This window comes from Gymnodraco acuticeps, unplaced genomic scaffold (genome assembly GCF_902827175.1).
Source record: "Gymnodraco acuticeps unplaced genomic scaffold, fGymAcu1.1, whole genome shotgun sequence".
NCBI classification, from domain to species: domain Eukaryota; kingdom Metazoa; phylum Chordata; class Actinopteri; order Perciformes; family Bathydraconidae; genus Gymnodraco; species Gymnodraco acuticeps.
Genome location: NW_022991187.1, coordinates 1,685,245 through 1,710,865, shown reverse-complemented (window position 1 = coordinate 1,710,865; position 25,621 = coordinate 1,685,245). Strand labels below are relative to the sequence as shown.

Below are 25,621 nucleotides of genomic sequence, written 5' to 3'. Positions count from 1 at the left end.
CTGAGCACTGGGAAAAGCGCTATAACAATTAAATGTATTATTATTATTATTATTATTATTACCTGTGGTGTAGTATGTGTGTGATGATGATGGTGAAGAGGCAAAGGAGGAGCAGTGCAGTGCAGGCGTACACCACAGGGTGGAGCACCCTCACAGAGATGGGGTTGGAGTTGGGGAAGTCAGGCACCTCCTGGAGAAAAATTCCACACAAATGTACATTTCATTGAACCTTGATAATCCAGGATTATTACTAATTTAAGCAAAAAATGTAAATGACAGAAATAAGGGAAAACGATTTCATATCATATGGAGAACAATTTATGAAGCTTTGTAGATGGAGTGGAGCCACAACATCTCCCAGCATCCAAACAACACTTAGTCCCATTTTAAGAATGTCTGTCAAATGTCTGTGAGTCTGTGTGTGTGTGGGATTGAGTGTGTGTAAGTCAGATGTTAAAAGGGGGCGGTGGGTGGGTGGCAAGGTGGGAGGGGGTGTTTGTTTGTTTCGTAAGTATGAGTTGGGAGGCAAATTATGTGCTGACAAACGTTTTCCATCGTTTTTTTGTATTTTTTAACTTTTGTATTAATTTATTCATGTTTTTGTTTATTTGTTAGAAATTAATTGTGTTTTGAAATGCTTAATGTAAAGTAAAGTTCAAACCCCAACTCATTCAGAAAAAAAAGATAACCCGTAATGGATGATGAAAATCAAGCTACCTGCAGCACAGCGTAGTTGCTGAGCAGCGAGCAGCGCAGGGTGGAGGTGCTGCTGTCGCTGTGGACCAGCTGACAGCCCTCCTGGCTCCAGCCCCCCTGTTTCTCCAGACCCTTCAGGCTCCACTGGGCCGCCACAGCATCAGAACCAGGGTACAAGTGACGCAGAGACACCCAGATGGGCTCCGAGTGGTTCCACATGCTGCAGCCGTCTGTAGCGAAAGAGGGGAAATTGAGTCACGGATACTTTTACATTGATACATTGCTTCAAGAGTTTATTCAATTTGAAGGACATCTCTCAACATCCTACACAAACTGGGTCCTAATGTGTTTGTATACGTAGGTGGAAATAGCTAAAATGATTGCAAAGATTGTCAAGGTTGAACAACAAATGAACAACGAAAAGGGCTGTGATGCGTCAGGCATGGTTGCTCAGATAAAGTAAATTCCATCAGTCACAATAATGAAATAAACTAGCACTACTGGATGGTAGAGAAATGGCTTCCTCAATGGATTTTTCTGAAGATTGAAATAGTTGAAAATCAAAACTAACTGCTGTGTGTTTGTTTGACCCCAAGACCCAATTACTGATGCTACAGACAGACTCTTTTTTGTGTGGATAATGCTACAGTGTTGCAGAACTTAAAATATTTTAACATGATGTCATATCCCACAAGGCCATCCACAAGATCGTAAAACTAAAAAAGTCTCAGAAAGTCTTTCCAGCAGTAGTTTTAGGAGCAATTTTGTTTGAATATGAGAAAACAAAAGTGGTTTCACAAAATAGGCTGAGAGGGTTTCTCACCTAGGCCAACAAAGATGACTGGAGTGTTGACGCTACGGCGACGAGAGTTTTGCCCGGTGGTGCTTGAGTTCCCAAACAGAGGGAAAAAGCTGCCAGTTCTGAAGGCTACAAATTGAAGCTTACAGTCTGCAGGAGCATCGGGAGGGAACAAAGTAGCTGGGAGCGTCACGGAGGCCAGGGCTACTGAATTCTGTGGAAGTAAACACATTTTGTATTTATGTTAGAATCCACCAGAGCGACTTGATGACTTTGATTGCAGATACAATATAGCACAGTATTTAGCATCCAAAATAAGAGGTCCTCAAGCTTACCTTTAGTGGGAAATGGTTGAGGGAGGTGTTGTGGGAGCCGGTGCTGCAGCGGAAACGAAGCTGCTGCTCATGAGTGGATTCTGAGGTTTCCATTCCCAGGCTGCCTGTAGAAACCTCCCGACGCTGGTACGCGGTGCAGGTGATGCCAGTGAAGTGGGCCGGTCTAATGAAGTGGGCCTCCATTACGATGTTCTTAGATACCTGCATACATCAAAATATAAAGGGTAAATAATGTGTTCATGTTTTGTCATGTGTTCATCAGCCATTCAGATCATTGATAGGGTTTACATTTTGCTTTAATGTTTCTGAACATAGGACATTTTGTGTAAGAGGCTAAATCATTGTGAAAATATAAACATATGCACCATAGTAGCAATTTTACACTAAACTCCCACATTGTAATAACTACACATACATGTAATTTCCTGTTGTCACAATAAAATGGGAATATAGGAATCACATTAAACTTGCTTTCATTGTTGCACATTCACAGCATAAACATTTTGACTCTGTGTTTGACCATTCCTTATGTTAGAAAAAAAGCTGCTACTAAACACCTCTTGGGAAGCAGTGTAAGGGTCAGCCACCTCTCCAGGCACCAGTTAACACATGGTCAATTTGGGGACCCCACATATATATATTTCCAGGATATATTCAGCTTATAACATGCTCTGATAAAAAGGTTATGATAAAAGTTACATTTCGGTTGACAGTCCCTACCATGGAGAAGTCCTGAGCGTGGCCATGCAGCTGAGGCCAGGCCAGCGTCTCCAGAGAGGAGACGATGGAGCTGCAGGCTCTCTTCTCTCTCTGGGCCAGAGCGAGGATCTGGCTGTCCACCTGCATCAGGTTACTGCCCATCTCCACCAACACCTCTGACAGCTGGAACAAAAACACAAATATTTTGTTTGGGATTAAACACAACATACCTAAATACTGTATGTAGATACATATACAATCAAATCTTACCTCTCGCAGCTGTCTGACATATTCCATAAACTTCTCCATAATTTGCGCCACATACAACACATCCACAGAGTCAGTGAAGCCTGAAGTCTCCATGGTGTAAGTGCGCACCTGATGTGCCACAGTGACCGCGTTGGACGCATTGATGGGCATCTGTGAGGCAAAAACAGGGCAAGGTATGACGTTTTGAAACAAGTCTACATGGCATTTACTGAACAGGAACCATATATTGATGTTAAGCTACTGACCAGGATGAAGGTATGCAGGACGCGGGTGATGCCATTAGTGTAATGACACTCTGAATAGTCACCCTCCTGCCAGTTTCCAGAGCGGTCACAGTATCGAGAGGCTTTCTTCTCCTCAATACCTCCCTCCATAGGCAGGGAGGAGTAACGCAGCTGCAGGCAGTACTGATGTGAAGTGATGCCCGCCAGAGTTCTGGGCCACCTGGGGATTAAAAACCAGAGCAGGGTGAGACCCCTGTTTCTTTAGGTATGTATTAATAATCCTTGGATCTCTTACTAACCTGAACTCCCCACGGTTGTTGACAAGTTTATCCTCTGGACAGAAGGAGGCACTGTTCTCCAGCACCACTATTTCCACAGTGCGAGACGAGTTGCCCCGCCCGGTGGAAACCACACACTCCCACTCTCCCCTGGCCTCCACATGTACGTTGAATAGGATAAGCTCACTGGATAGAGAGGATAGAGACAGCTAATTATAACAAATTATCACCACATGTTCTAAAGTGTGCAGCACTAAAGAAAATACATTATTCTACATCAGATCACTTTGCACAAGGTGAGTGGTTTTAATCATGCAATCATTTAATACATTTCTGTACCTGGTGATGAAGGTGCAGTCATGCAGCTCACTGTCCTCCAGCTGGACGCCCATCTCGGGGTCAGAGGTCACCAGCTGACCATTGTGACGCCAGTGCAAGGTGGTGATCTTGTCCACTAAGGTGGCGGTGCAGTGGAAGGGCAGCCGGTCGCCTTTAAAGACCACCTGGCGCTGGGATGGCAGCAGCGAGAGGGTGTGCAGCTCCAGAGGACCGTCTGAGCAACATGGTGGGAAAAGACGCCGCCATTACACATCACTCTGAATTACTTCTGCTGCTCTCTCATTACTCAACCTCATCTAAATGTTTCCACAGAAGCTATCATGAGTCTGCTTTTCTGGGGAAGATTGGATGCAGGCAGCAGCAATTCATAAATTAAACCCACAGGATTAGTTGTCAACACGGCTCACTGATAGTTTTAGAAATAAGTTCCTGCTGAGCTGCAGGGATTGATCTCTTTTAACCCCTTTTTGGCGCACTAAATCTTAAAAATACACGAACGATCTTAAACGGTTGTTATGAGCGTGCTGTCATTGTTTTACACAAGCCAATGTTCTATGAAACAAAGTGGTGAACTGCCTTATTCACGCTGGGCGCTCACCACAGCTCAGCTGGCTTTCCCTCAGTCCACGCAGGGGCTTTCCCTTCAGGCTCCTTGGGTAGGCACACAGGGTCTCGTCCCCCAACCGGGCTGAACTGCTGCGGAAGAATCCCGGGACCCAGCGTAACCCGCAGTCACAGAACAGGTAGTCCGAGTTAAAGTTTCTGTAGAGAGAAGTAACGGTCATTTATTCTACTTTTCACTCCACCTGGCTCCAGTGTTATTGGTATTGTTCTTTATAGGATCCACATGTATACTATTATTTGTTAAGTGACACCAAATTCTCAGTTGAATACAACACTATCTGTAATATATGACAGATGTGTTGTTGTCACCCTGAGATACATTTACTGTTTGATGCAATACATAACAGTTTGGTCTATTATAATCAAGAACATGCTTGCTCAAATCGGAAATGTTTAAAATCTGATATATCTGCTAATTTATTTTTGCCTTGGTTCAAACGTCTACAAATAATTGTATAAGAGAATATCCTAACCTAAATAAATACAAGTGAAACAAATGATCATTGCTTGTATGCTTTTATGAGTTTTCAACAGGCTTGAGTTAAAAGATATTTTAAATAAACAAAATTGTTTCTACGTTATTTATGATTCTATTCAGATAAAAGATTGTTTTCTGTGAGAGTGGATTTATTGTAGTATAGTGCCACTGCCCTCTAATACTCACACTTGCTTGAGGGACGGCAGCTCCTGAAACACTCCTGGGTCTAAAGTCGATATGATGTTGCCAGAGAGGTTCCTATCAGTACAAAAAATATATAAACAAGTTAATTCCATGGCTTTCCAACAACGCAGATTTGTATTTTTATGGTATCAGTTTAACTCCTACAGTTTGGTGAGATTGGTCAAACCCTGGAACATCTCTGCAGTCAGGCAGCCAATGCGGTTGTTGGATAGGTCGCTAGAAATGTGAAAAGACAAAGGAATTTAGTTAATTTTAAATCAGGAGGACTCAACAGATTGTGATATCTTGTCTCTTTTGCATGTTGTTTTTGTGATATCAGATCAAACACTACACAAAGGACCTTCCGGTAAAACTGTGCAACACTACCATTCTGCTCTTGTTTTAAAATACAAAGTTATTTCCCACTAATAGAAAGCTTAGTTAGAAATGTTAACATCTAAACAATCATGCCCTCAGTCCTTGCCACTTTCCCTGATCTCCACTCCATGGGACCCCAGTTAGAGTTTATCAGTGATGGGGTGAAAGCGGGGCCCCTGTTCTGCCGTCCACCTCTGAGTGTGATGTATAGCCACAGCCAGAGAGGGATCTGCTCTGTTGCACCTCTGACACTACCCAGCAGAGAGCTGTCCAGAGCATGTGTTTATCTCCCCCTGTTTGTTTTGAGAAGCCCCAGACCTTGCAGGGAAAACACAAGTAGGGGGAGGAGGGAAGGGGAGTCACGCGGTGCAGCACAGACGACCAAGAACGACCCACGCCAAAACCAGAGCTCGGTGTCCAAAGACGCAAACAGTCGCTTCACTGACGTGTGAGAAACCTCTGCCTGGCCCTGAGGTTTCCACGGTGGTGGAGGTAGGAACCAGAGATGAGAATGCAGGGCCCCCACAAGGATCAGCAAAAACACTTGTTGAAGGAGGCCTTTTTGGTCACACTGACACCAGGAGCTCAATATAACCCATGTTATCTACCATGAGCTGCCAAAACAGTATCTGCTTAAGATATATACGAGGTGATATGTGAGCCATTTTCTTCTGTAAATGCTGCTCATTTAACAACAAAAAACCACCCTGCTTCCTTCATTTGTCTCATGCCATTCCCATCCCTGTGTCTATGATTTCGGGTCATACAGTATGTTCACTTCTGTTGACGTCTACTCACAGTTTGCGGAGCTCGAACAGGCCCTGGAAGGCTCCGGGCGTGATGGTGCTGATCAGGTTGTGCTTGAGGTCCCTGCGGAGAGAAAGCATAAGGGGTATAAGAACATGCATAGCCTAAAAGGGATGATTTTGAAATGTCTCTGCAAATAGTTATACATTTGGATACAGTTGCAACACTTTTTTGGGAGTTAAATGACAATATTTAAACCCATACTGTATATGTATGGTTATCTTGTAACTGGAGGCAGAAGCTGAGTTAAGTACAAAGACTGGAAACCAAACCTGCCTACCAGCACCTCTAAAGCTCAATATTAACTTTGTGTTTGTTTTTTAATCCATTAAAAGACTTAATGTAAAAACAATAATTCTCCTATTGGCCACCTTTGAACAGAGGCGCACTAGCTGATTCCTCCTGCTTTCAGTCTTTATGCTAAGCTAACAGACTGCAGCTTCATACTTAATGGACATTGACATCGATCCTCTCAGCTAACTCTCAGCAAGAAACCAAATAAACAAATATCCAAAAATGTTGAACTATTGCTTCAACACCAAGATGTCGAAAGGAGGCTTCTTTAACTTGAAGAGTGAAGACACATTTCCTAAACTTGGCTCCTCCAGTGGGACACAGCAGGGAACCTCTGCAAACAGATAGGACATTTTATCCCGTCTGCCCCCTGGGATTGAAGCTAGCCAGATGCAGATACTCAACCAAATAAAATATGTGGAATCTAATAGTGTTAGTCAATGTTCAGCTTGTTTCACAACGACTTCACATTTTAGTGTTAGTCATTGCAAACACAAACATTCATTTCGTAAATCTACCTAGATCTGATTACTATCCACTCATGTTTCCTGCCCTCTGTTCAGCCAGGTGCTCTTCCTATCATTTACATTTTCAATCCTGGATGTTTTTATTGGCAAGTTAGGAATATCTAGGTTAGAGCAGGTCAGGATATGGATGGTAATCGGCAGGACGTGGTCGATGTGGGCTGGAAAGCGATCCTTGTTGCTGCAGCATGAAAAATGCCTGCTCCCATCGGACTGGTCACAGAAGAGGGTTTTCTTCCAGTGGCTCAAAAGCATCAATGCTGCGGCTGCATTTTTGTCTAAATCACTACTACCACTGTGGTAGGCAAGACCTCAGGGGACTTTCTGGTCCTTTTTTCTCACCAAAATGATCTGTCAGCGCTGTTCTCGAACCACGCTGCCTCACACCATGTACAACCTCAGGCATCTCTTAACCATTGTCTTGTCCTCTTTCCAAGAGATGAGCTATTTTGATCAAACTAGGGCAGGAAAATTGTTTTAGAAAATGACTTCCAGTAAAGAAGCAGACAGTGTGGTATGGCTGGGACAGAGTCAGAGATCAGGGGCTTTGCTGTTGGTCCACGCTCTCGCTCAGCCATCGCTCAGCCATCGCTCATATCTGGATTATGGATGCAGGTTATAATGATGGAGCAAAGATCTGGCACCGGACCAAAAGGCTGAGGTCTGTTGTGTATGTCTGAGAGCAGACAGCCCAGCTCTTTGAGTGCATGCCAGCTTGTCACTTTGCAACAACTTCACTCACAGGTTTTTAAAAAGGTGTAGACGTTTTCATTTCTATTTTAGGAATAAAAAAAAAAAATCAGCTTACTGTTTGTAAGTGTGTGTGTGTGTGTGTGTGTGTGTGTGTGTGTGTGTGTGTGTGTGTGTGTGTGTGTGTGTGTGTGTGTGTGTGTGTGTGTGTGTGTGTGTGTGTGTGTGTGTGTGTGTGTGTGTGTGTGTGTGTGTGTGTGTGTGTGTGTGTGTGTGTGTGTGTGTGTGTGTGTGTGTGTGTGTGTGTGTGTGTGTGTGTGGGGGCCTGTAATCTCTGTACATGTAAACGTGTTTCTGTGTGTTAGGAGCTGAATAGAATTTGAGGACCTGAGAACAATACTGCTGTTTCCAATCTGTGTGTCCCGGGACTCATTAGTGCGGCGCTGAAAGACGAGGCACTGCTCACTATTTCCTCCCTGATGACCGTCGCTCCCTCCCTGTATGTCCTCTTCACACTCATACACACACGCCTTGTGTCTTCAAATGATTTTAAATGATCTGCCGACATGGTGATACCTTGTATTTAACACATTTAATCCACTCTAAAATAAGTGCATTTATGATCAACTGCATCACGTCCAAAACAGTTGGACATTTTTCTGTACTCTTGTAATTTTATAAACGATTGTGCCTTTTTAATTTAAAGAATCCTTGACCAGATTTCAAGACTGACTTCCTTTATCTCATCGAAGGCTACATTAGCCGCTACCGCATAACACCCACATCTCCAATCAAAGTGTTGGTGATGGCGTTGAATTGTGGGTAATGTAGGCTACATGTTTGGCCTCCTTTAGAGTAACTGTCTTCACGTTAGGCCCCTAAACTCTTAATAATGGTACAGCATGATTGTAATTCAAGATTTGATTCAGATCAAAGTAGATCTAAATTACATATAAATTACCTTACAAAATCAAGGCTATAATCACACAGCATCAACTAGTTCATGGTAAGTTGATGGAAAATAATTGTAAACATGTGTTGTGTTTCTAAACAGACAGAACAGAACAGTATGTGCACAAGCATACACACATACACCGCATTGCTGTTGCTGTCCTTAAGAGACCTTGCATTGGAGACGTTGCATAATGCAGGCTGAAGACTTTTCTGTTTGCCGCTGCTTTCAGTTAAATCAAATACATTTGAATATCTTACACACTGCACTGTAGTTTTTATTGTTTTATTTTATACCTGTATTATTCTATATTAGCTTGTTTTATGTTTATTGTATTCTCTTCGCTATTTAAGGACTTTTTTAAATCTCATTTTAAAATGTGAATTTGTTGTACTATTTCTTAATGCCCTTAATGTTTAAATGTGTTAGTAAAGCACTTTGAATTGCCTTGTGTTGAAGGGGGCTATACACACATGCCTTACCTTGCATTGGTTTACATTCTCTTTTTGGATATTTACAGTAACCTAAAGCAAAATGCATGACCCGAACTGAGTAGTAGAGATTTTCAGCCAATAAAACGAACTGAGAGGCACATAACATGATAGTGTTTAAGCACCTCAAGCTTTCTGGAGACAAACATGTTACCCAGTGTGAAAAACAGCACTCATCTAGCAATAGAAAAACAAGTGATCACACACTTTTAGGTTTGAATCACACTTCAAACCTAAGCATTTCCTGAAGTCTTCTCCTGTGTCCGCGGCATGAGAGGTTACAGCGCAGTGTGTGTATGGCCGGAGGAGTATCAGCAGTCCACTACTTCTGATGCACTCTCTTATCACCAAGCTGGGGAATGTTGAGGAGCTCACCACAGTCAACAGGGCTTGAATCACACGCCAAGTGCTTAGACCCACACCCTAATCCAGGCTAAATCTGGGCTGCAGCCCCGCGCCACTCGCCCACTCCCAAAGATTTATTTCCAACTTTATTTCCAACCTACAGTCCAGTAGCTCATTCTCAGGCGATGACTTGTCTGTGTGCCCTCTGGAGTAGACAGAGCCCTCCCTGACAACAACTTCACAGCTCAGTGGCCTCCACACTGATGACAACATCTGTCACCGAGCAAGAGGATAATAGCGGAGACAGAAGAAATACTTCAAAGCCTCACGCTTGCTGAGCATGAACATATCAGAGTTAAAAAGGTTGAAAGTTGCAACTTGTAGATGTCACTTTTTCATTATCTTCAGAAGGAGCTACATGGTTGGTGTTGACAGGTTATTATTCCTTTTAGAATGTAGCTTTGTAACCTCGGGTGCAGTGATTTATCCACTTCTCCACATGTGGCCTGTGTGATGGGGTTGTGACAGACTTTAGCGCAGAAGAGGCCATTGTCTGCAGCCGCTGGGACTAACACCAGCGACTGACATTTCCCCCCCTCCCCAAAACTCCTCCTGATCAATAGGGCTGGTCCTCTGCCGTTCTGAAGAGTAATTTCTCTGTGGGGATATGGGATGAGCAGCCTGGAGAGGACCGACGTGCTTGTAGGGCATCGAGAGGGTAATAATGAAGACATGGTCTGTAAAGCGCTCAGACGTGGAGTGCTCCCTTATCAGGAGCACAGCCATGGGGACTGGAGTGCTCCATTGACATTGTTTAGGCCCCGGCCCCGCAGGGAGCTGGGAAAATGACCGAAGCCAGGGAATGGCCACTCATTATCGCTAGACTGGAATCAAGAATTTCCTGTTCCTGGAATTTGTTTTAATGGAAAGACATGGCAGCAGAGAGCCATTATTTATTCTTAAACTGTATTTATTTCTTGTAGCAAACCATTAGGCAATTCCCTGACAAGATAAACAAATATATGGAAGGATTGGAGCTTTGGTGGAGAAAAAGTACGCAGGGATAACAGGCACCTCGGTTCCTGACAGAGGTCAGTGGAGACCATTTTTGTGCTGCGTGTCATTTCCTGTCTGGTTGGCGTCTGTAGCACGGAGGCCCTTGCTCGTTTATTTTTACAGTTTCCTTTTTCGCCTTCTTTTTTACTAGCTAGCTTTCCCCTTTAGGGAGGGGCAGGTGGGTAAGGGGATTCGGTACTGGGCAAAATCGTCCCTGTGTTTGGCCTCGCAGACCCCACCTCCAGACTCCTCAACACACTTGCTCACAATAGGGGCTCTGTAACACAGGCCCCAAACCTACTCCCCCCAAAACAGGAAACCGGGATCTGCCGGCTCTTGTTTTTCTACTAATTTCCTGCTTTGCTGCCCCTTCCCCAGATTATTTTCTTTACTTTGTTCTGGTTCCTCTAAGATTGGGTATACCTCATCAACTTGTTATCACTGTTTCTCTGGATTTCTTAGTGCTGGCATGCAGCTAAAGCAGCAAATAGAGGCTAGTACATTCATAAATCTGCTGTCATTTGAAAAACCGTTGCACACACACTTTTGACTCCCGTCAAACCTGAACAATCACCACCTGACCATCATGAGTGTATTATGGTTTAAGAGAATAAAGCCCTCAGCTCTGCTCGTTACTGACAGAAACATAAACTGTGTATCCAGCGGCACAGAAATAGAAATATACACTTTTGCTTGAGTTGTTAAATGCCCTAAATTGATTATATGTTTCTATAGTGTGCAGTAAAATTAGATGGAGATTATTGTGCCAAAGGAAACTCTGGAGCCACGGTCTGGTACTGACTGTAGTTTTTGGACCGGACGACAGAAGGAGGCAATGCCCGCTTTGCAGCCCTATTGAACTTTATGAAGTCTAAAAGCGTGCAGAAGAAAATACTTATTATTTTTGATGGGACGCGCAGGATATCTTACTATTTGTCAGATTCTCAGAGGTGAGGAGAAAAAAGGCCACTATTGTCTTAGTGTTTTACTTACTCATCTAACTAACATTTATCAAATTATATTAGTTTGATTCTGTCAAATTGAGTCAATTGATGTGAAAGACCCAAACGTCTCATTCGACATCTTTAACAACCAGAGAGTTGAGACAATGTACACATTGTAACTGGGATGGAAGGGGTCAAACGCCTTTCATTCAAATTATCAATGAAAGCGGAGACTCATGTCCGCGAGTGAATTTTCCTCCAGTAGGTGGACTACAGCATGTACCGAGTGGGAAGGGGGAGGAACAGCGAGAGACCCAGTGAGCTGGGAGAGGGGAGATGCAAAAATAAAACAGAAAAGAAACACAAACGGAAGTGGGGGGTAGTACGTCCTGGAAAAGCTCAAGTTCCTCTGAAGGAAAATGCCATTGAAACCATATCAAGTTTGCCGTATGAGTGTGTGAGAGAGAGTTACTGGCGTATAAACCGTCCAATTTGGTAATGGGCTTATGAGGGGGCTCGCTCGCTGTTTCAATAAACCCCCAGAGCCACGACTGAGCTAGGCTTGCAATACAAACACACCCCGTTCCTTCAGTTTATCTGAAAGACACATCTGGAGTCTATCAACTCCAGCAGCAACCCCCCTTTCTGTTTCCACTCTCCAGCACGCTTAACCCCTTCCTCACCCGCTCCACCTCTTCATGTCATGCACTCTCATTAGGTGACTGTTGCCTAACCGGGGGCCACTTAATGGCGTGTGCGGGCAAAATATGCTAACACAAATGTTCAATTTTCATTGAGGAAAAAATGAGAATGTATGTGTAACCTCCGTAACTGGCCTTAGCTCTATTTTGAGTGGTGGGCTGCTTCAATCTGAACCTTGTCTTACTCACACTGGTCTAGGCAGAGGGTCTCGTAGCCATGTCTGCACATTATCCCCTGTTTTTGCATGCTGCCCACCTCGGCTTTGTTCCGACTCATCAATGTAATTTGCTTGGCCTGTGTGGAAATAACATCAATCTCCCACGAAGAAAAACAATCTCAGATTTATATAAGAAGACAAACGGCAAGAGCTTTCCTTCTCTCCCTCCCTTCCTCTCCAGCCACCATACCATCTTTAGCCATCTCGGCTCCACTTCCCCTCCATCAGATGGTAAAGTTGTTTAAGTTGGACAACTTCCTAACCCCCGGCTGCTCAGAATGGCAGAGGAGATTTCAAGGTTGGTTTCAGAGAGCCTCAGGCAGAGACTGAGTGGCCCGCCTCCCCTTTTTGTAAAACAGATACTATCGAGGCAAGGGAGTAATGGATTGGCCCATGCATTCTTAATGTGATAATGGTGTATATATGTTTTATCATGAAGACATTTTCCTAAAGATATCCAACATCTGCACAATATCATGCACTGTGAGTCTTATTATCGGTCGCAGGTTTTAACTCTTGTTCCTTTAGAAGCATAAATAAACAACTCCTTATTTCCTACTGCTGAAGCGTTTTTTATAATAAGCTATTATATGATGTTTTTTATTGTGCGTTTGTCCTCTTGTATGTTCTTTTGCAGAAGAAAATTAGCATTCATGGCTAAGTCTGGCACGTCAGCATGATCTCATTTTTATCAATGTGCATTGTCCCTTCTTAAATAAATAAACACAAATATTCCCTGTGCATACTCTCCTGCAGTGCAACAAGAAGTAAAAGTACAGTCATGTCAGGTAGATTTATACTGTAGGGAATCATTTCAGACTCCCTTGTTGACAAAGTCTCTCATGCTGCCAACACCTTTGAGCCTCTAACCAGTCCTAACCACAAGCCTCACTCTCTCCTGCCTTCCAGACCTGTTCACTGCGAGCGCCCTGCTGCTCCCTCATCCATCATCATTGCTGCCCTCTGCTCTCCCTCCCTGCTCCCTCTCTCCCTCTCTCCCTGTAGGGTGAGCAGAGCTGGTAATGAGGGGCCCCTTGTGCCCCTGCCTGCCTGTCCTGTGTCCCATGGTGCATGGGGCCCTGCTTGGACAAGTGCCAGACCGGCTCGACCCTCTCTTTGCTCATTATTCTCATTACCTCGCCTCAAATCAGTGCAGGGCAGGCTGCTGGGATCTGTCCACAACTCATAAAGGTCCCAGCTCGTTAGCGGGGCTGCCAACGTCAGATCCCATCAGAAAGATGGAGGTACAGTATCGACGGCCTGATCGCGTGTTGGAAAGTTATTTTGCATATAGCAACCACTGACACAGAAACCAGGTATGATTCAAATGGTGTTGCACCCCACAAGCTGGAAAAAAGGGATATTTCCAACATCCAAGTGTAGCTGTTGGATGGCAGGCATATTTAAAAAGAGCTACACAAACACAGTAGTCCAGTAAAAGGGCAAAAACAAACAAGGCTAAATTGCTCCTTTGCACTTGGGTGGTTTGGCAGGTTATGAAGGCGCAGTGGCTTTGGGGAGGTTTGTCCCAATGAAAGGGCTAACTGTGTAGATTGCTGCACTGTCTGGCCCAGGCCTGGAGGAGGGTGGCCTGCCCTGGAGCTGTTTCTCCCAGCAACAACAGCCGATCAGACTACATTTAGGTCTGAATAGATAGTCTAGTGTGAGTGGCCTTGAGAGAAGAACCAGAGCCATTTGAAAGGACTGGACAAGAAGCAAAGGTTGCCCATACTAGGAAACACACTCAGAGCTTCAGTGCACACTTGGAGTCACAACAGAGAGTGAGAGTGAGCATGTGCAGTCAGGGAGCAGACTGTGTTTATCCTTGTCACATAGGGGAAGAGATGCAGTCTTATTCCCTGATGTGTGTTTACCCAGCCCTAGTGGGCCGGCCTTTGATTACAGCACTGACCACATAATATGAGTAACTGTTCACTACTGCTCCAAATGATTAGCACATGTAGACGACATACTGGAAAGAATGAGAAGACCTGGAGACACAAAACAAAACTGAAATCTCACATCCAAACCTTTTACCGTAAATTCACCCTTCCATCACAGCAACGGTGAATTTCAATGCAGCACTTTTTCGCATCAGACAGCATATTTGACCATGAGCTCAGTTGTAATTATAAACTGTGCATGGCTCAATTAAAGGTTGAAGACGTCAGTGAGTGAGTGAGTGAGCGGACCTCCACTGCTGTGTGTCAGAGAGCCAGAGGAGGTTGCGGCAGAGGAGTGAAATGAGGCCTGCATGATTTACGTTTTGTCCTCTCCTCAACACCAGGCGCCAAGAGAATAAGTATGTGTGTGTGTGCTGGTTTGTTTAGCCTGTTCTGTGTCTTTCTCACAGGTCTTCTAGCTATGAGCCTGCATGAAAGCTCCACCCTGTTGCCCCCTGCTAGTTTTATCACTGCTCCAGCTACAAGGGCCTGTTAGTGGGTAAGCTCCGGTTACCCGATCCAGCGACCCTACGGGGAACACTCTCGGCACTTACAAAAACAAGCAACACCAGCTCGATGTACATCAAAAACTTCAAGCAACTTCTTTGGCTTTACTTTTAATTATCCTCCTAAGCCATTTTAGTCACAGGGTATTGTATTGTCTTCCTGTCAACAGCTTTATTAGCCTTTTTGTTGCTAGACAATTAAGGTGAGAACTTGGCCTTGGATCTATTCTCCCATGGCGTTCAGATGCCAGACATGAAAATAGCAATCTCAGCAAATTTGGCAGGTCTGGTGTTAGCTCCAGCAGGTACATAATAACAAGCCAACAACTGCAACAAATTACCATATTTGTCTTTCTTTCAACATTTTTGAGAAGCTTGTAACCTTCATGGGTGGCAGCTCTGAGTGGCATGTGGAACTAATATCCCTACAACATACCCACCCCCTCCCCAACAAATTAAGTATGTCTGCCAGACTACAGTATCCACACTGAAGCGGATCCATGTGTGTTGTTTGCTACCAGGACGCTATAAAGCTTTACTGGGATGCTCTGTAAAATAACACCTCGTGTCTGGTGGGAAACACACAAGTTGTGATTCTCACGTCAGAGTATCCAAGGAGCAGAAGCTTGTAGATAGTAAACGCCAGTGTTGACTGTGTTTACTGTAATTCTGATCAAAATACATATTATCATGCGTACTGTGATTTTAACCATCACTGTGTACACTGTCAGATGTCTCTCTTGTTATCTGTATTTCAAGTCAAATGTCACCAAGCTACGGTAGCACAACGGCAATGCTAACAGACTGATTTAAAGACAATGCTAACATGCTGGTGTTAAGTATACTCAACCTTTTTGCATGAAAACATTTGCTAATAATTAGCACAAATCAAAGTTGTGACCCAATGGTAATGTTTTATAAATGTTACGAGATCACTAAAGACTTTGAATACATTTAATCTTGATTTTATTCATCCTCTGTGGACCATGAATGTATGTACCAAGTAATTCCATCCAATAGCTGTTAAGCCATTTCTCTTGAAACCCAATATGTCATGTTATGTCAAAGTCAGGTGATCAAAATACAGTAGGTCCATGAAAGCTAGAACCACATTCTGTGGCACCCCATGTAAGAGTTGTTGAGATATTTAGGTCTGGAATAAAGTGGTAGACTGACCAACATGCAGACAGACCGTTAGCGTGAGAGCTTCTCTGTACTCTCTACTCATAGTGGGCAACAGTTCCTACTTTCCTGTTTTTTTACCAGGTCTGCCATTCATTTACATTTCCCTAGAAATGATCCTGTCTATCTTCTGTCTTGCACCTCATTCAGAGAGATTACGATGATACTAGGGTTGGCTAGACTGTCTGTTAACCGCAGGCGAAGCTGCCAACGCGCACCTCCCTTATCTTATCCAGTGGAGTGGGACTTACCTGATAATGAAGGCCTGAAGTGTAATTATATGAGCTTTTCAACATAACTCTGTGATAGCCAGAGTGTATCATCCTCCGTTCTGGACAGCAGCCCATCATTGGATAGAAACACACAGAGTTGCTGAGATCTTACTGATACTCGATGCGTATTTCTCCCTTAAGGCCCAGAGGCAAGCTAAAATAACAGCTGGATGCATAAAAGATATATCTCTGGTACAGAATAAACAAGACATTGAAGCATCTGCAGAAGTGGTTTTGCATAAGTATGATAAATCAGCAGGCTACTTACAGTTTCTCCAAAGCATAAAGTCCAAAGAAGGAGCCATTTCTCAGAACTCTGATTTTGTTGTGGCTCAATAACCTGAAAAAGAAAAACAGTATTGTTAGTAATATTCCCACTGAGAATAAACTGAAGTATATAATACAGTACTGAGTAAATATCTTGGACATCAGCCTCAGGGCTGAAGGAGAGTTCAGGTTTAGCCAAACACACAGTGAAGGGGTCACAAGCGGAGGATGAAAGCCCAGTGAAATGTCCACTTGGTGCAGCAATTTCACACCATGATCAGAGACATTAGCTTAAGATGTTTCAAATTAAGGTGAAGGACATAATAGGACATCAAGATTAAGAGGAAAGCTGTAATCTTGATAATCATTTGGCATATACTTTGACATCAAAAGGATGTCCTTCCACATCAGACAAATGGCGGTACATGCCATGTTAGTTAACACTTTGCCTACAGGCACATTTCTTGGTTTATAAAACTATTATCAGACCTGAGGGCAGAGGTCCATGGGACAGACTGGAAGTAAGATGAGATTGCTTTGTTTGGCAGGGAATCACACAAATAGATATTTCAAGTTATCGCTTTGCACCGAGGGACTTGCAATTGTCAAAGTCAGTTAGGATCAGGCGGCAACCTCTGGTATAAAAAAAGTGAAGCAATTGCAGAAGTTCCTTCAACTTGTATTCTTTCTAATATCCAACAGGGGGACATTTCAAGAAGAGGTCTGATTGTATAGAGGTCTAAGAAAATCCCCCATTATTTCTCAGTTGATGTATTATCTTAGTAAACATGTTTCCTGCGTTAATGGCATCAATCACTTGTTTCAAGTTTTCTTCACACTCATTGGATGCATGGTGACATTTCTTATCAGTTCTGACAGTTTACGAAAAGAGCATCAGTGTGTTTGAAGCCTTGTGTACAGAAGTGGAATAGAGGAAGTTGAGGTGGATGGTTGGGCCCACTTAAGGTTGACACCAAAGACTATGCATTTACATCCCATGTGTTGTTAATTTTAAAATACCAAAGCACTTGGGAGAGGTTGTGGAAAGACTGTGGTTTTGCCTAAATATTAAAAAAGTAATTGCATCCTGTCTAAGTGCTTTAAATCAACTTTTTCAATATTCAACCAAGTCCAATGTGTCCTTTGCTATTGCAGATTTGCTGAACATGAACAGAATTTTCCAGAGGCAAAGTTAAATGTTTTCAGCACCGCCCCACAGAGCTCAGGGTACAGCAGGGGCCCTGCTCTGGCGACAGCCCGCCATTATTAACACACCCTTCAGTTACACATCATCTTCGCCTCCACCACATGGTGCTTAACGGGCTGTTTGCAAAATGTAGGGTGTTCTTAATCGAGAGAGTGGAACTGTGTGAGCGCCTTTAAAAGTGGGAGCGGACTGTGAACAGTCTGCGAGATTTACAGATTCAGCAGCAGCAGTCAGCCCCCCCCGTTTCCTGCCACATCAATAAAAACACCGCCTTCAGCTCGGCACCTTCCAACTCACTTAATGACCAGATTTAATATTTCACCCTTTGTGTACAGGGACAAACTGGCCTGCCTTATTTCTTCACCAAAATAACTTGACTGACAGCCATAATACCAGGACGATTTGAAGACAGAAAAGGAGCAAACAAAAGGACAACCAACATGGAAAGTAAATCATCATCTGCTGCAGTTATCCTGGGCACCTAAGTCAATATATTCCTACAATTATCTACTAAAAATAGAAACCAGAGTAATGTATTTTTAACGGGGCTGCAATCAAGAGACGAGAGCTGCTCCACTGATAATGACTATAATACTGAAAGGAAGGCCATTCTGAATGTTTTACTTAGAGTTTAAACCAAAATCATCTTTATTTTAGGCTTTCCTGTGAAAATATGAGTCATCTCACAAAAATCCACACTCATTTGCAAACATAAAGCCTCGGAAATGGACGGCCTTACTAACTTTAGAACCCAAATGAAAAACATGTCATGTTCACAAATCCGCACTGAATTGTTGGAACACATCCTGGTTATTAGATCAAGACTTTTCAAGAGTGTTTTTTAGATCAGAGCAGAGTCAGTCCTCTCGTGTCGTAGCCTGTAGTTGAACCTATGACTCCTGGACATTAACTACTTGACTTTGTGCACAGTATCTCCTCTATAACTGAATGCAGACCCGAGATGAAAACTAGAAGATCCGGAACTGCCTGAATAATTCAATACAGATAGGAGAGGAGAAAGTCACATCTGGCGGAGAAGCAAGCCATTTAATTCAAGACAGACAGCTAGATACAGAGAGTTCCTTTTTGACTAAGCTTACCATGCAGAAAAAAGCTATTAGTCAGCAAGCAGTGAACATGTTTGTGTGTGCATGTGTGCAGAAATCTTGAGCCTGCTATTATCAATGCATTTTCTAGGAGAAAAAAGTTTGAAATGATTGGCATTTTAAAACCTATACAGATGTGTGTGTTCTGCTCACGCACATTTGGGTAAAACATAAAATTCCCATGTGGCATCCTAACACAATACCCCTCATTTGTCTCAAGTTAAGACATTTCAACACATGGTATTTCAATGTGCTCGCTACTCAGTACACAAGGACTTGAAAGCTGACTTTCACAAATAAACAAAGACCACAAAACGGGTTAACTGAAACCCTCCCACGGACAACAAAAGACGCATATTTCCAGGAACGCAGACACTACTGTATAATCTCCAGAGCCTGATGTTTGTAGCGCAGTTGTAGAGTAGGACATTGTTCTTTCATAAACAATACAGAACGTACAACTCTAAGAAATAGAGAGAGCTCTGTAAACAGACAGAAATAGTCCCATTCCCATCAGGCTAAACAGGAAACCCAGCCAATTAGCTGTTTATTCAGATCCCGGTTTAGGAGGTCAGGGGTTGAAGAGAGAGCACTTCCCGGACAGCCATCAGACAGATGGAGCAGTGTCCGGAGGCAGGTGATAGCTGAGCCACACGAGAGGCCATCATCTCATCTCCGGAGTTACGAAGAGTTAACAAGCAGAGAAGATGAGCAGCTTCATGTCATCATTCATTCAAGTTAAATAAAAAGACAGAAGCATAAAGGCAACGTGAAATGGGACACCCCAATAAGCTATAGGAAGCTTGAGAACAGGGGACCAGACAATAAAAACATAACATTTTCATTATATATCATTAATACATAGACTTCAGAGAGTTAAAGTATTATTTCGAAACATTACAAACCAAATACATATCCCACTCCGCATTTCAGAGGAAAGCGAACTTGTGTCGAAGTCCACAGCCATTCAGTGTATTCAATCTCTGACATATAGCTTCCTAATCATAAAAGTCAACGCTACTCAGCGGCCTAAAGTCTGCTCCTGAGGCCTTACTGTACACCAGTGGATCCTCTATTCTGCCATAAGAGACAGATCATATGGCAGATTGACTTTATCTGCTTTCAAGAGCCATAAACGATATGCTAAAGCCACAACAATGTGATAACTAAATCCAGACTACGGATGGTATCTGTCATGCACTTAACCCTTTCAGACCACAAAGGCCTCGGAGAAGTAAGACAGGCTAATTGAATCCATTTAATAAAAACTATTTTTTTTAAAAACAGGGCCACATGTCAGGCTCCGAGATCCAATTTATGCATTTCACCTAATTGATTTACATAAATATCAAAAGGCAAGGAGGTCATTTGAAAAGAGCCAGGTCACACAGAAGCACAGACACCAGCCCTTCACATGTGGTGTCCTCTTGGAAGAGGGGTTAAACAGGGTCAGATAAACCAGAGTACATATGGAAAGCACACATGTATAAACCCACACTTCACTTCATGTGATCTGTGGTTTATCATGCCCTGAAGTCTGGAAAGAATGTGAGTACAAACAAACCTATTACAACTTCAATGGGGAGATTATGTTTTATGTTGGTTTGTTTGTATATCAACAGGATGACTGGATGCCTGATTTTCATTAAACCTGGAATAGTTAGAATTGACCAAGGACACATCCAATTAGGGACAGGTACACACATTATTCTTTACTCTTGCTAACAATGCAAGACATGGCCTTTTTTGAGGCTTTGAAAGTGACATTATAGCATTATGTAACCGAAAAAGTGGCCACATTATTGAACGCTATCTTGTGTTAACAGAAAATTAATGCTGCTCTTTCACCATGCAAAAAGCAAAAATGCAATCTTTTAATATATTTTAAACTTTACATTACATGTTAGACGCTTTTATCCAAAGCGACTTACATACTCAATACTGTGGGCAATCCCCACAGGAGCAATTTGGGGTGAAGTGTTGCCCAGGGACACAACGACATGCTGACTGCAGTGGGGTTTGAACCTGTGCTCCCCTGATCCGAACACCACCCACTGCGCCACACGCCTCCCTGAACCTGATGAAACCTGATGAAAACACGCCTGCATGGCCATTATGTCGCAGATAAATATCCAAAACAATTAGCTGCAAGGCATCGTTAAACTTTTTGTGTTGACTAACAAAAATATATTGTAAGAAATGCAAGGTTTTAAGGGTAATTTAAATGAATTGTTCATCAAATAAATAGAATAAATGCAACTGATATGCTTGTTGTGTCAGTATAAAAGGCCGTGGCTCCCTGGACGATGATGGTTTCCTTGGTTCGTGACAGTGTGAAAAAGTTAAAAGCATACAAAGAGTCTTGTCTAGTAAACCGCAGCGGCTCCTCCCTGCACCGTGCCACTCACTTTGTTGGTTTGCTCAATTTGCTTTCTAAACCCACAAAGCCTTTGAGGGCCACACAGGGGCATGACAGCATGTCGCAAATCCTATTTTCTAGTGATTTACTCGCTGTAACATGCTGCCTCAGGTCGTTGAGGGGGGGGGGGGGGGGCTGAGTACCTGCGTGTGATGTAAACTCAAACTGTCTGTCTAAAGATACATGCTTCTTACAGCTGCTTTTGGTTTTGGGTCATTGTCAACCGATCATTTTACTGAGGAATCTCTGTGGTGGAGCTGGGAAGGCTTGACGTGCTGTGTACAGCAGTGTTTTTCAACCTCTTTTTGAAGCACACCAACAACCAAAAAGGTTACGAGATGACATATTTTAGCCAAACACAGCGATTTGGTTAAAAATACTTATTTATAATGGTTTTTGCCACCGGAAGGAATAAGCTAGGTTTTCACTGGTTGATAGAGCAGAGACGATTGATGCTCAGTTACCCACATGGTTACGTTTAGAATGCCTTAAAAGCAATTGTAGAATGTTCATTTAAATGTCTAGAATGTTGAATTACAATTCTAGAATGTTCATTTACAGTTCTAGAATGTTAAGTTACAGTTTTAGAATGTTGAATACAAGTTCTAGAATCTTACATTACAATTCTAGAATGTTGAATTACAATTCTAGAATGTTCATTTACAGTTCTAGAATGTTAAGTTACAGTTTTAGAATGTTGAATTAAACTTCTAGAATCTTGAAGTAAACTCCTGTGCAGCACCAACACAGAGAGCAGCTGAACAGTCCTTCTACCTCAACAGATCCGACCTGGTGCAGAGGGACATCGATACAAAAAACAACCTTTCCTAACCACCGGTGGAATTCTGCAAACACACATTTAATGTCCTGTTTGCACCATTAGCACTGCAGGTTTGGCGTTAAAGTCTTTGCACCCTTCATCCCGTCCCCCTACAAGGCTCCTGTGTTGTTGTTTTTAGTGGGGTGCATATTACAGGAAATGCTCCGTCCTGGTTTGGCATTTTGAAATGAATGAGATGCATTTAAATAAAAAGTGCTGATTCCAATTGGCCTCTGTTGCCCTCTAAACATGCAGGCAGGCTGGACAGCGAGCTCTGTGTCGCTGCAGGCCTCTACAGCAAACCACAAACAGACTAAAGGACTTAGGGAGGGACTTATATTTAATAAAAAATCATCTCAAGGCTAAGCTGCCTGAACTCATTATATGTATTGATTTATAGCTTTGTTTTCTTTTCTTTTGAATGCAGGGTCCTCCTGCAGCATCACCAAGTGAACCACCTGGAGCTGCTGCAGTGTGACAGGATGTTGGCCACTGAAACAACATGAAGAGTGCTGATTGGACAATCTGCCTAATTCCCCCCCCCCCGAGCGTTAATCAACCGCTCCACGGCCAACGTAGATGGAGAGACGCAGGTTAATCTTTTTAAAGAGAGTCAAAACAACCCGTGTCACTGTGTAAACATCATGTAACTTTGCATAGGGTCTCTTAGCCCCCAGGACCACACGCCAGCTGAAAGACAAGAACCCTTGAAAGAGATTGGTAACTTGCGTGAATCCAGTCTCAATTCGGAGACCAATGGGAGCCAGATAATGAGAGCGATTTTCAATGAGAGTCTCATTATTGAATTAAGCCCACTTTAATTAGCATGCTGACTTGCACACGCTGGTGTTTGTCACAGCAATGCTTAATTTCATATAAATAAAAAAAATAAAATGATTTAGCCTTGAGGGAATTTTCCTTAGAGGTAATTCAATTCTATTGAAAGGCAATGCGATTATCCACTTTTACACTAACAGCACAGCATTGTGTGAGCACTTTAATTTGTGTATGTTACAGCCGAGAACACTCTATACAGCATTTTTTACTGCATTTTCCCTCTTTGCTTTCCATTTGAGCCGCTTGCCAGAGTTGCATTTCAAGTATATTGGCTGTTCACAGAGGAGAGCTAAGTGGATATGGCAGCATTTCTCTTTATATACACATCACACACATCGCACTTGCAATAATGAGTACGGACAGAGTGGATCAACAAAATATTGTGGTTGAACCAAGAAGATGGATTATAAAGAGTTTTACTTAAGTTAGCTGTTAGGCTACCATGTTTTCCGAGGCCGCTTACTCAATCCAAATGCCAGGTCTAATAGATCAGAAGCCATTATGACGTTACACTGCAGTTTAACCTCTCAGACACGGAGCTGGCCTCAATCAAAGACTCTTTCACTCAGTATAAGCTGAGGGCACTTCAGAGCGAAGGGACAATAATATCATACCTGTGTTACATGATAAGGGATAAACATTGCTTGAGTTGTTTATTCACTTTTTGCTGAGTTAGATAAAAAAAAATATATATATATATATATATAACGATAGAACAATTAGCTTAGCCCGAGCCAAGAAATAGCCTCCAAAATAACTCTCCATAAAACCACGACATATTTTAACTCTTGGGTTTTTATACGTATTAAAGTTATTATGTGTTAACTAGAAAACTTTTGATTTGCTAGTGGCAGGATTTTGTTAGAGATCCAGGCGAGGTGTTTCCCCCTGTTTCCACTCCAATGTTAAGCAAAACGAAACATAAGCTGTCACATAAAACACCCTCTAATTCTATCAAAAATAATGCGGTCTGGGGTCAAAAACATCACATATTATAGAATAGAATTGGGAGGTATGAAACCCTCGTTAATGGTCACACATGCAGAGCACACAGCACACACAGTGACATTTGTTCTCTGCTTTTAACCCATCCTAGTGCCAGGAGTCTAGTACTAGGAGCAGTGGTACAGCGCCCGGGGAGCAATGGGAGTGAGGGGGGAGGGGGATGTCCGGTGCCTTGCTCAAGGGCACCACGGCAGGGCAGGAGGTGAACTGGGACCTCTCCATGTAGCAGTCCACACTCCATATTTTAGGTCTGGTCGGGGACTTTAACCGGCGACCCTACGGCTCACAGTCCAAGCCGCTACTGACTGAGCCACTGCCGGACTATATGTAAAGTGCATATGTCTCGAATCTAGAGGTAAACCTGCTTTAAAAAGAAAATATAAGTGAAACCCACACTATGAAGAATAATTAAGTTGAGTTAAGAGATGACTTGTATGAAACTCCTTTGTGTTTCAGTGATAGAGAGCAGTATAACACTTACACGCAACCCCCTCGCTGAGTTCCTCCCGTGGCGACAGACTTGCAGTAATTGGTGTTGACCTTCATTAGTGGCCGAGAATTCTGGGTCACGGCATGTCACAGGATGTGTGTGTGTGTGTGTGTGTGTGTGTGTGTGTGTGTGTGTGTGTGTGTGTGTGTGTGTGTGTGTGTGTGTGTGTGTGTGTATTGTACACGCAGTAAGTTTGTGTATATGGTGCATAACTACAGGTTTTCACAATGACTGTAGAATTTCAAAAGAACTGTGTGTATCATTAAGACATGTTTAACTTGACATAGTAAGCAAAGCACAGGTGTTACTAGTAATATTTACAATAGCTCAGATGTATTCAAGTGTCTCAGTAAACCATGAGAGTGGGACAGTGAGGCAAACTATCAGCAACATGAAACTAAAACAGCAACATTGATTCATCATTAGTGTAAGTGTTTACACTTGTGCTTTTGTGACTGTGATATGTCATAATGTGTTCTGTGAAGCCAGAAGAATGCTGATGGGTTTGAAAGCTTAGAAACAAGTATCTAACATACACAGTATAACAATATGATAAAAAGGGTCTTGTAATTATAATGATATCCCTAGTCTACTTCTATTGAATGCATGTCTCCATTGTTATAAAAGTTGGTGGACAGTGAACAAAAAGAATAATGATTGAAATCCAATACAAAACAAACGTATACTTCATTTGTATTCAGGTTGTTTGACATAAAGGGTACAATTGTTGTTTTTTCCTAAATTGCCTGAACAATTATAGCAGTTCAGTCAGACAACTCACGTGTTCCTTTAATGTTTATTAGAAGCAGCATATAGTTGAGTTTGGCGTCTAGGCTCGGCCCTCATCACTCCACAGATATACCATACATACATAGCACGATGAGTGATGATTACATAACTAACCCCCCCGAGCCTACAGGTGGAAGCTGGGGTGGTGGTGGGGCAGCGAGCAGCAGCGACGTAGAGGTAGCTGCAGCAATAGCAGCAGCAAGCAATGCATGGAGAGATCTGGTAGGTTCAATAGAGCGGCATATTAAGGAGACTCTGTTTGGTTGGTTGCAGAGTGGCAAGGGGGCGTTATGTATGAATGCAGCATAAGTGCTCGAGTTGACTGCCTGAACTAGCACGCAGGCTTCGCCCCATTTATTACTTATTGAGTAGCATGTCTGAGTTTTGCAGCAACTGTATGTAATCCAAGGCGAGTAAGTATTATGCAGATTCATTTAGATGCAATATAACATG

General features: G+C 42.9%; 1 protein-coding gene across 3 annotated transcripts in view; it reads right to left on the bottom strand.

Moving 5' to 3' along the window:
* adgra2 (adhesion G protein-coupled receptor A2) overlaps positions 1-25,621 on the bottom strand; it is a 37,937-nt gene that overhangs the window by 3,372 nt on the left and 8,944 nt on the right. For 2 of the 3 annotated variants that reach the window (XM_034238156.1, XM_034238157.1), the window contains 14 exons: positions 16,497-16,568; positions 6,102-6,173; positions 5,091-5,162; positions 4,929-5,000; positions 4,239-4,402; positions 3,641-3,854; positions 3,323-3,487; positions 3,045-3,243; positions 2,800-2,949; positions 2,551-2,712; positions 1,831-2,031; positions 1,520-1,709; positions 718-926; positions 63-190 (listed from right to left, as the gene is read on the bottom strand). In XM_034238156.1, coding sequence (XP_034094047.1) covers positions 63-190; positions 718-926; positions 1,520-1,709; positions 1,831-2,031; positions 2,551-2,712; positions 2,800-2,949; positions 3,045-3,243; positions 3,323-3,487; positions 3,641-3,854; positions 4,239-4,402; positions 4,929-5,000; positions 5,091-5,162; positions 6,102-6,173; positions 16,497-16,568 — 2,070 coding nt within the window. Of the gene's footprint in view, positions 1-62; positions 191-717; positions 927-1,519; positions 1,710-1,830; positions 2,032-2,550; positions 2,713-2,799; positions 2,950-3,044; positions 3,244-3,322; positions 3,488-3,640; positions 3,855-4,238; positions 4,403-4,928; positions 5,001-5,090; positions 5,163-6,101; positions 6,174-9,567; positions 9,608-16,496; positions 16,569-25,621 lie in introns of those variants that run through there. The other variant, XM_034238158.1, reaches the window with a different exon arrangement.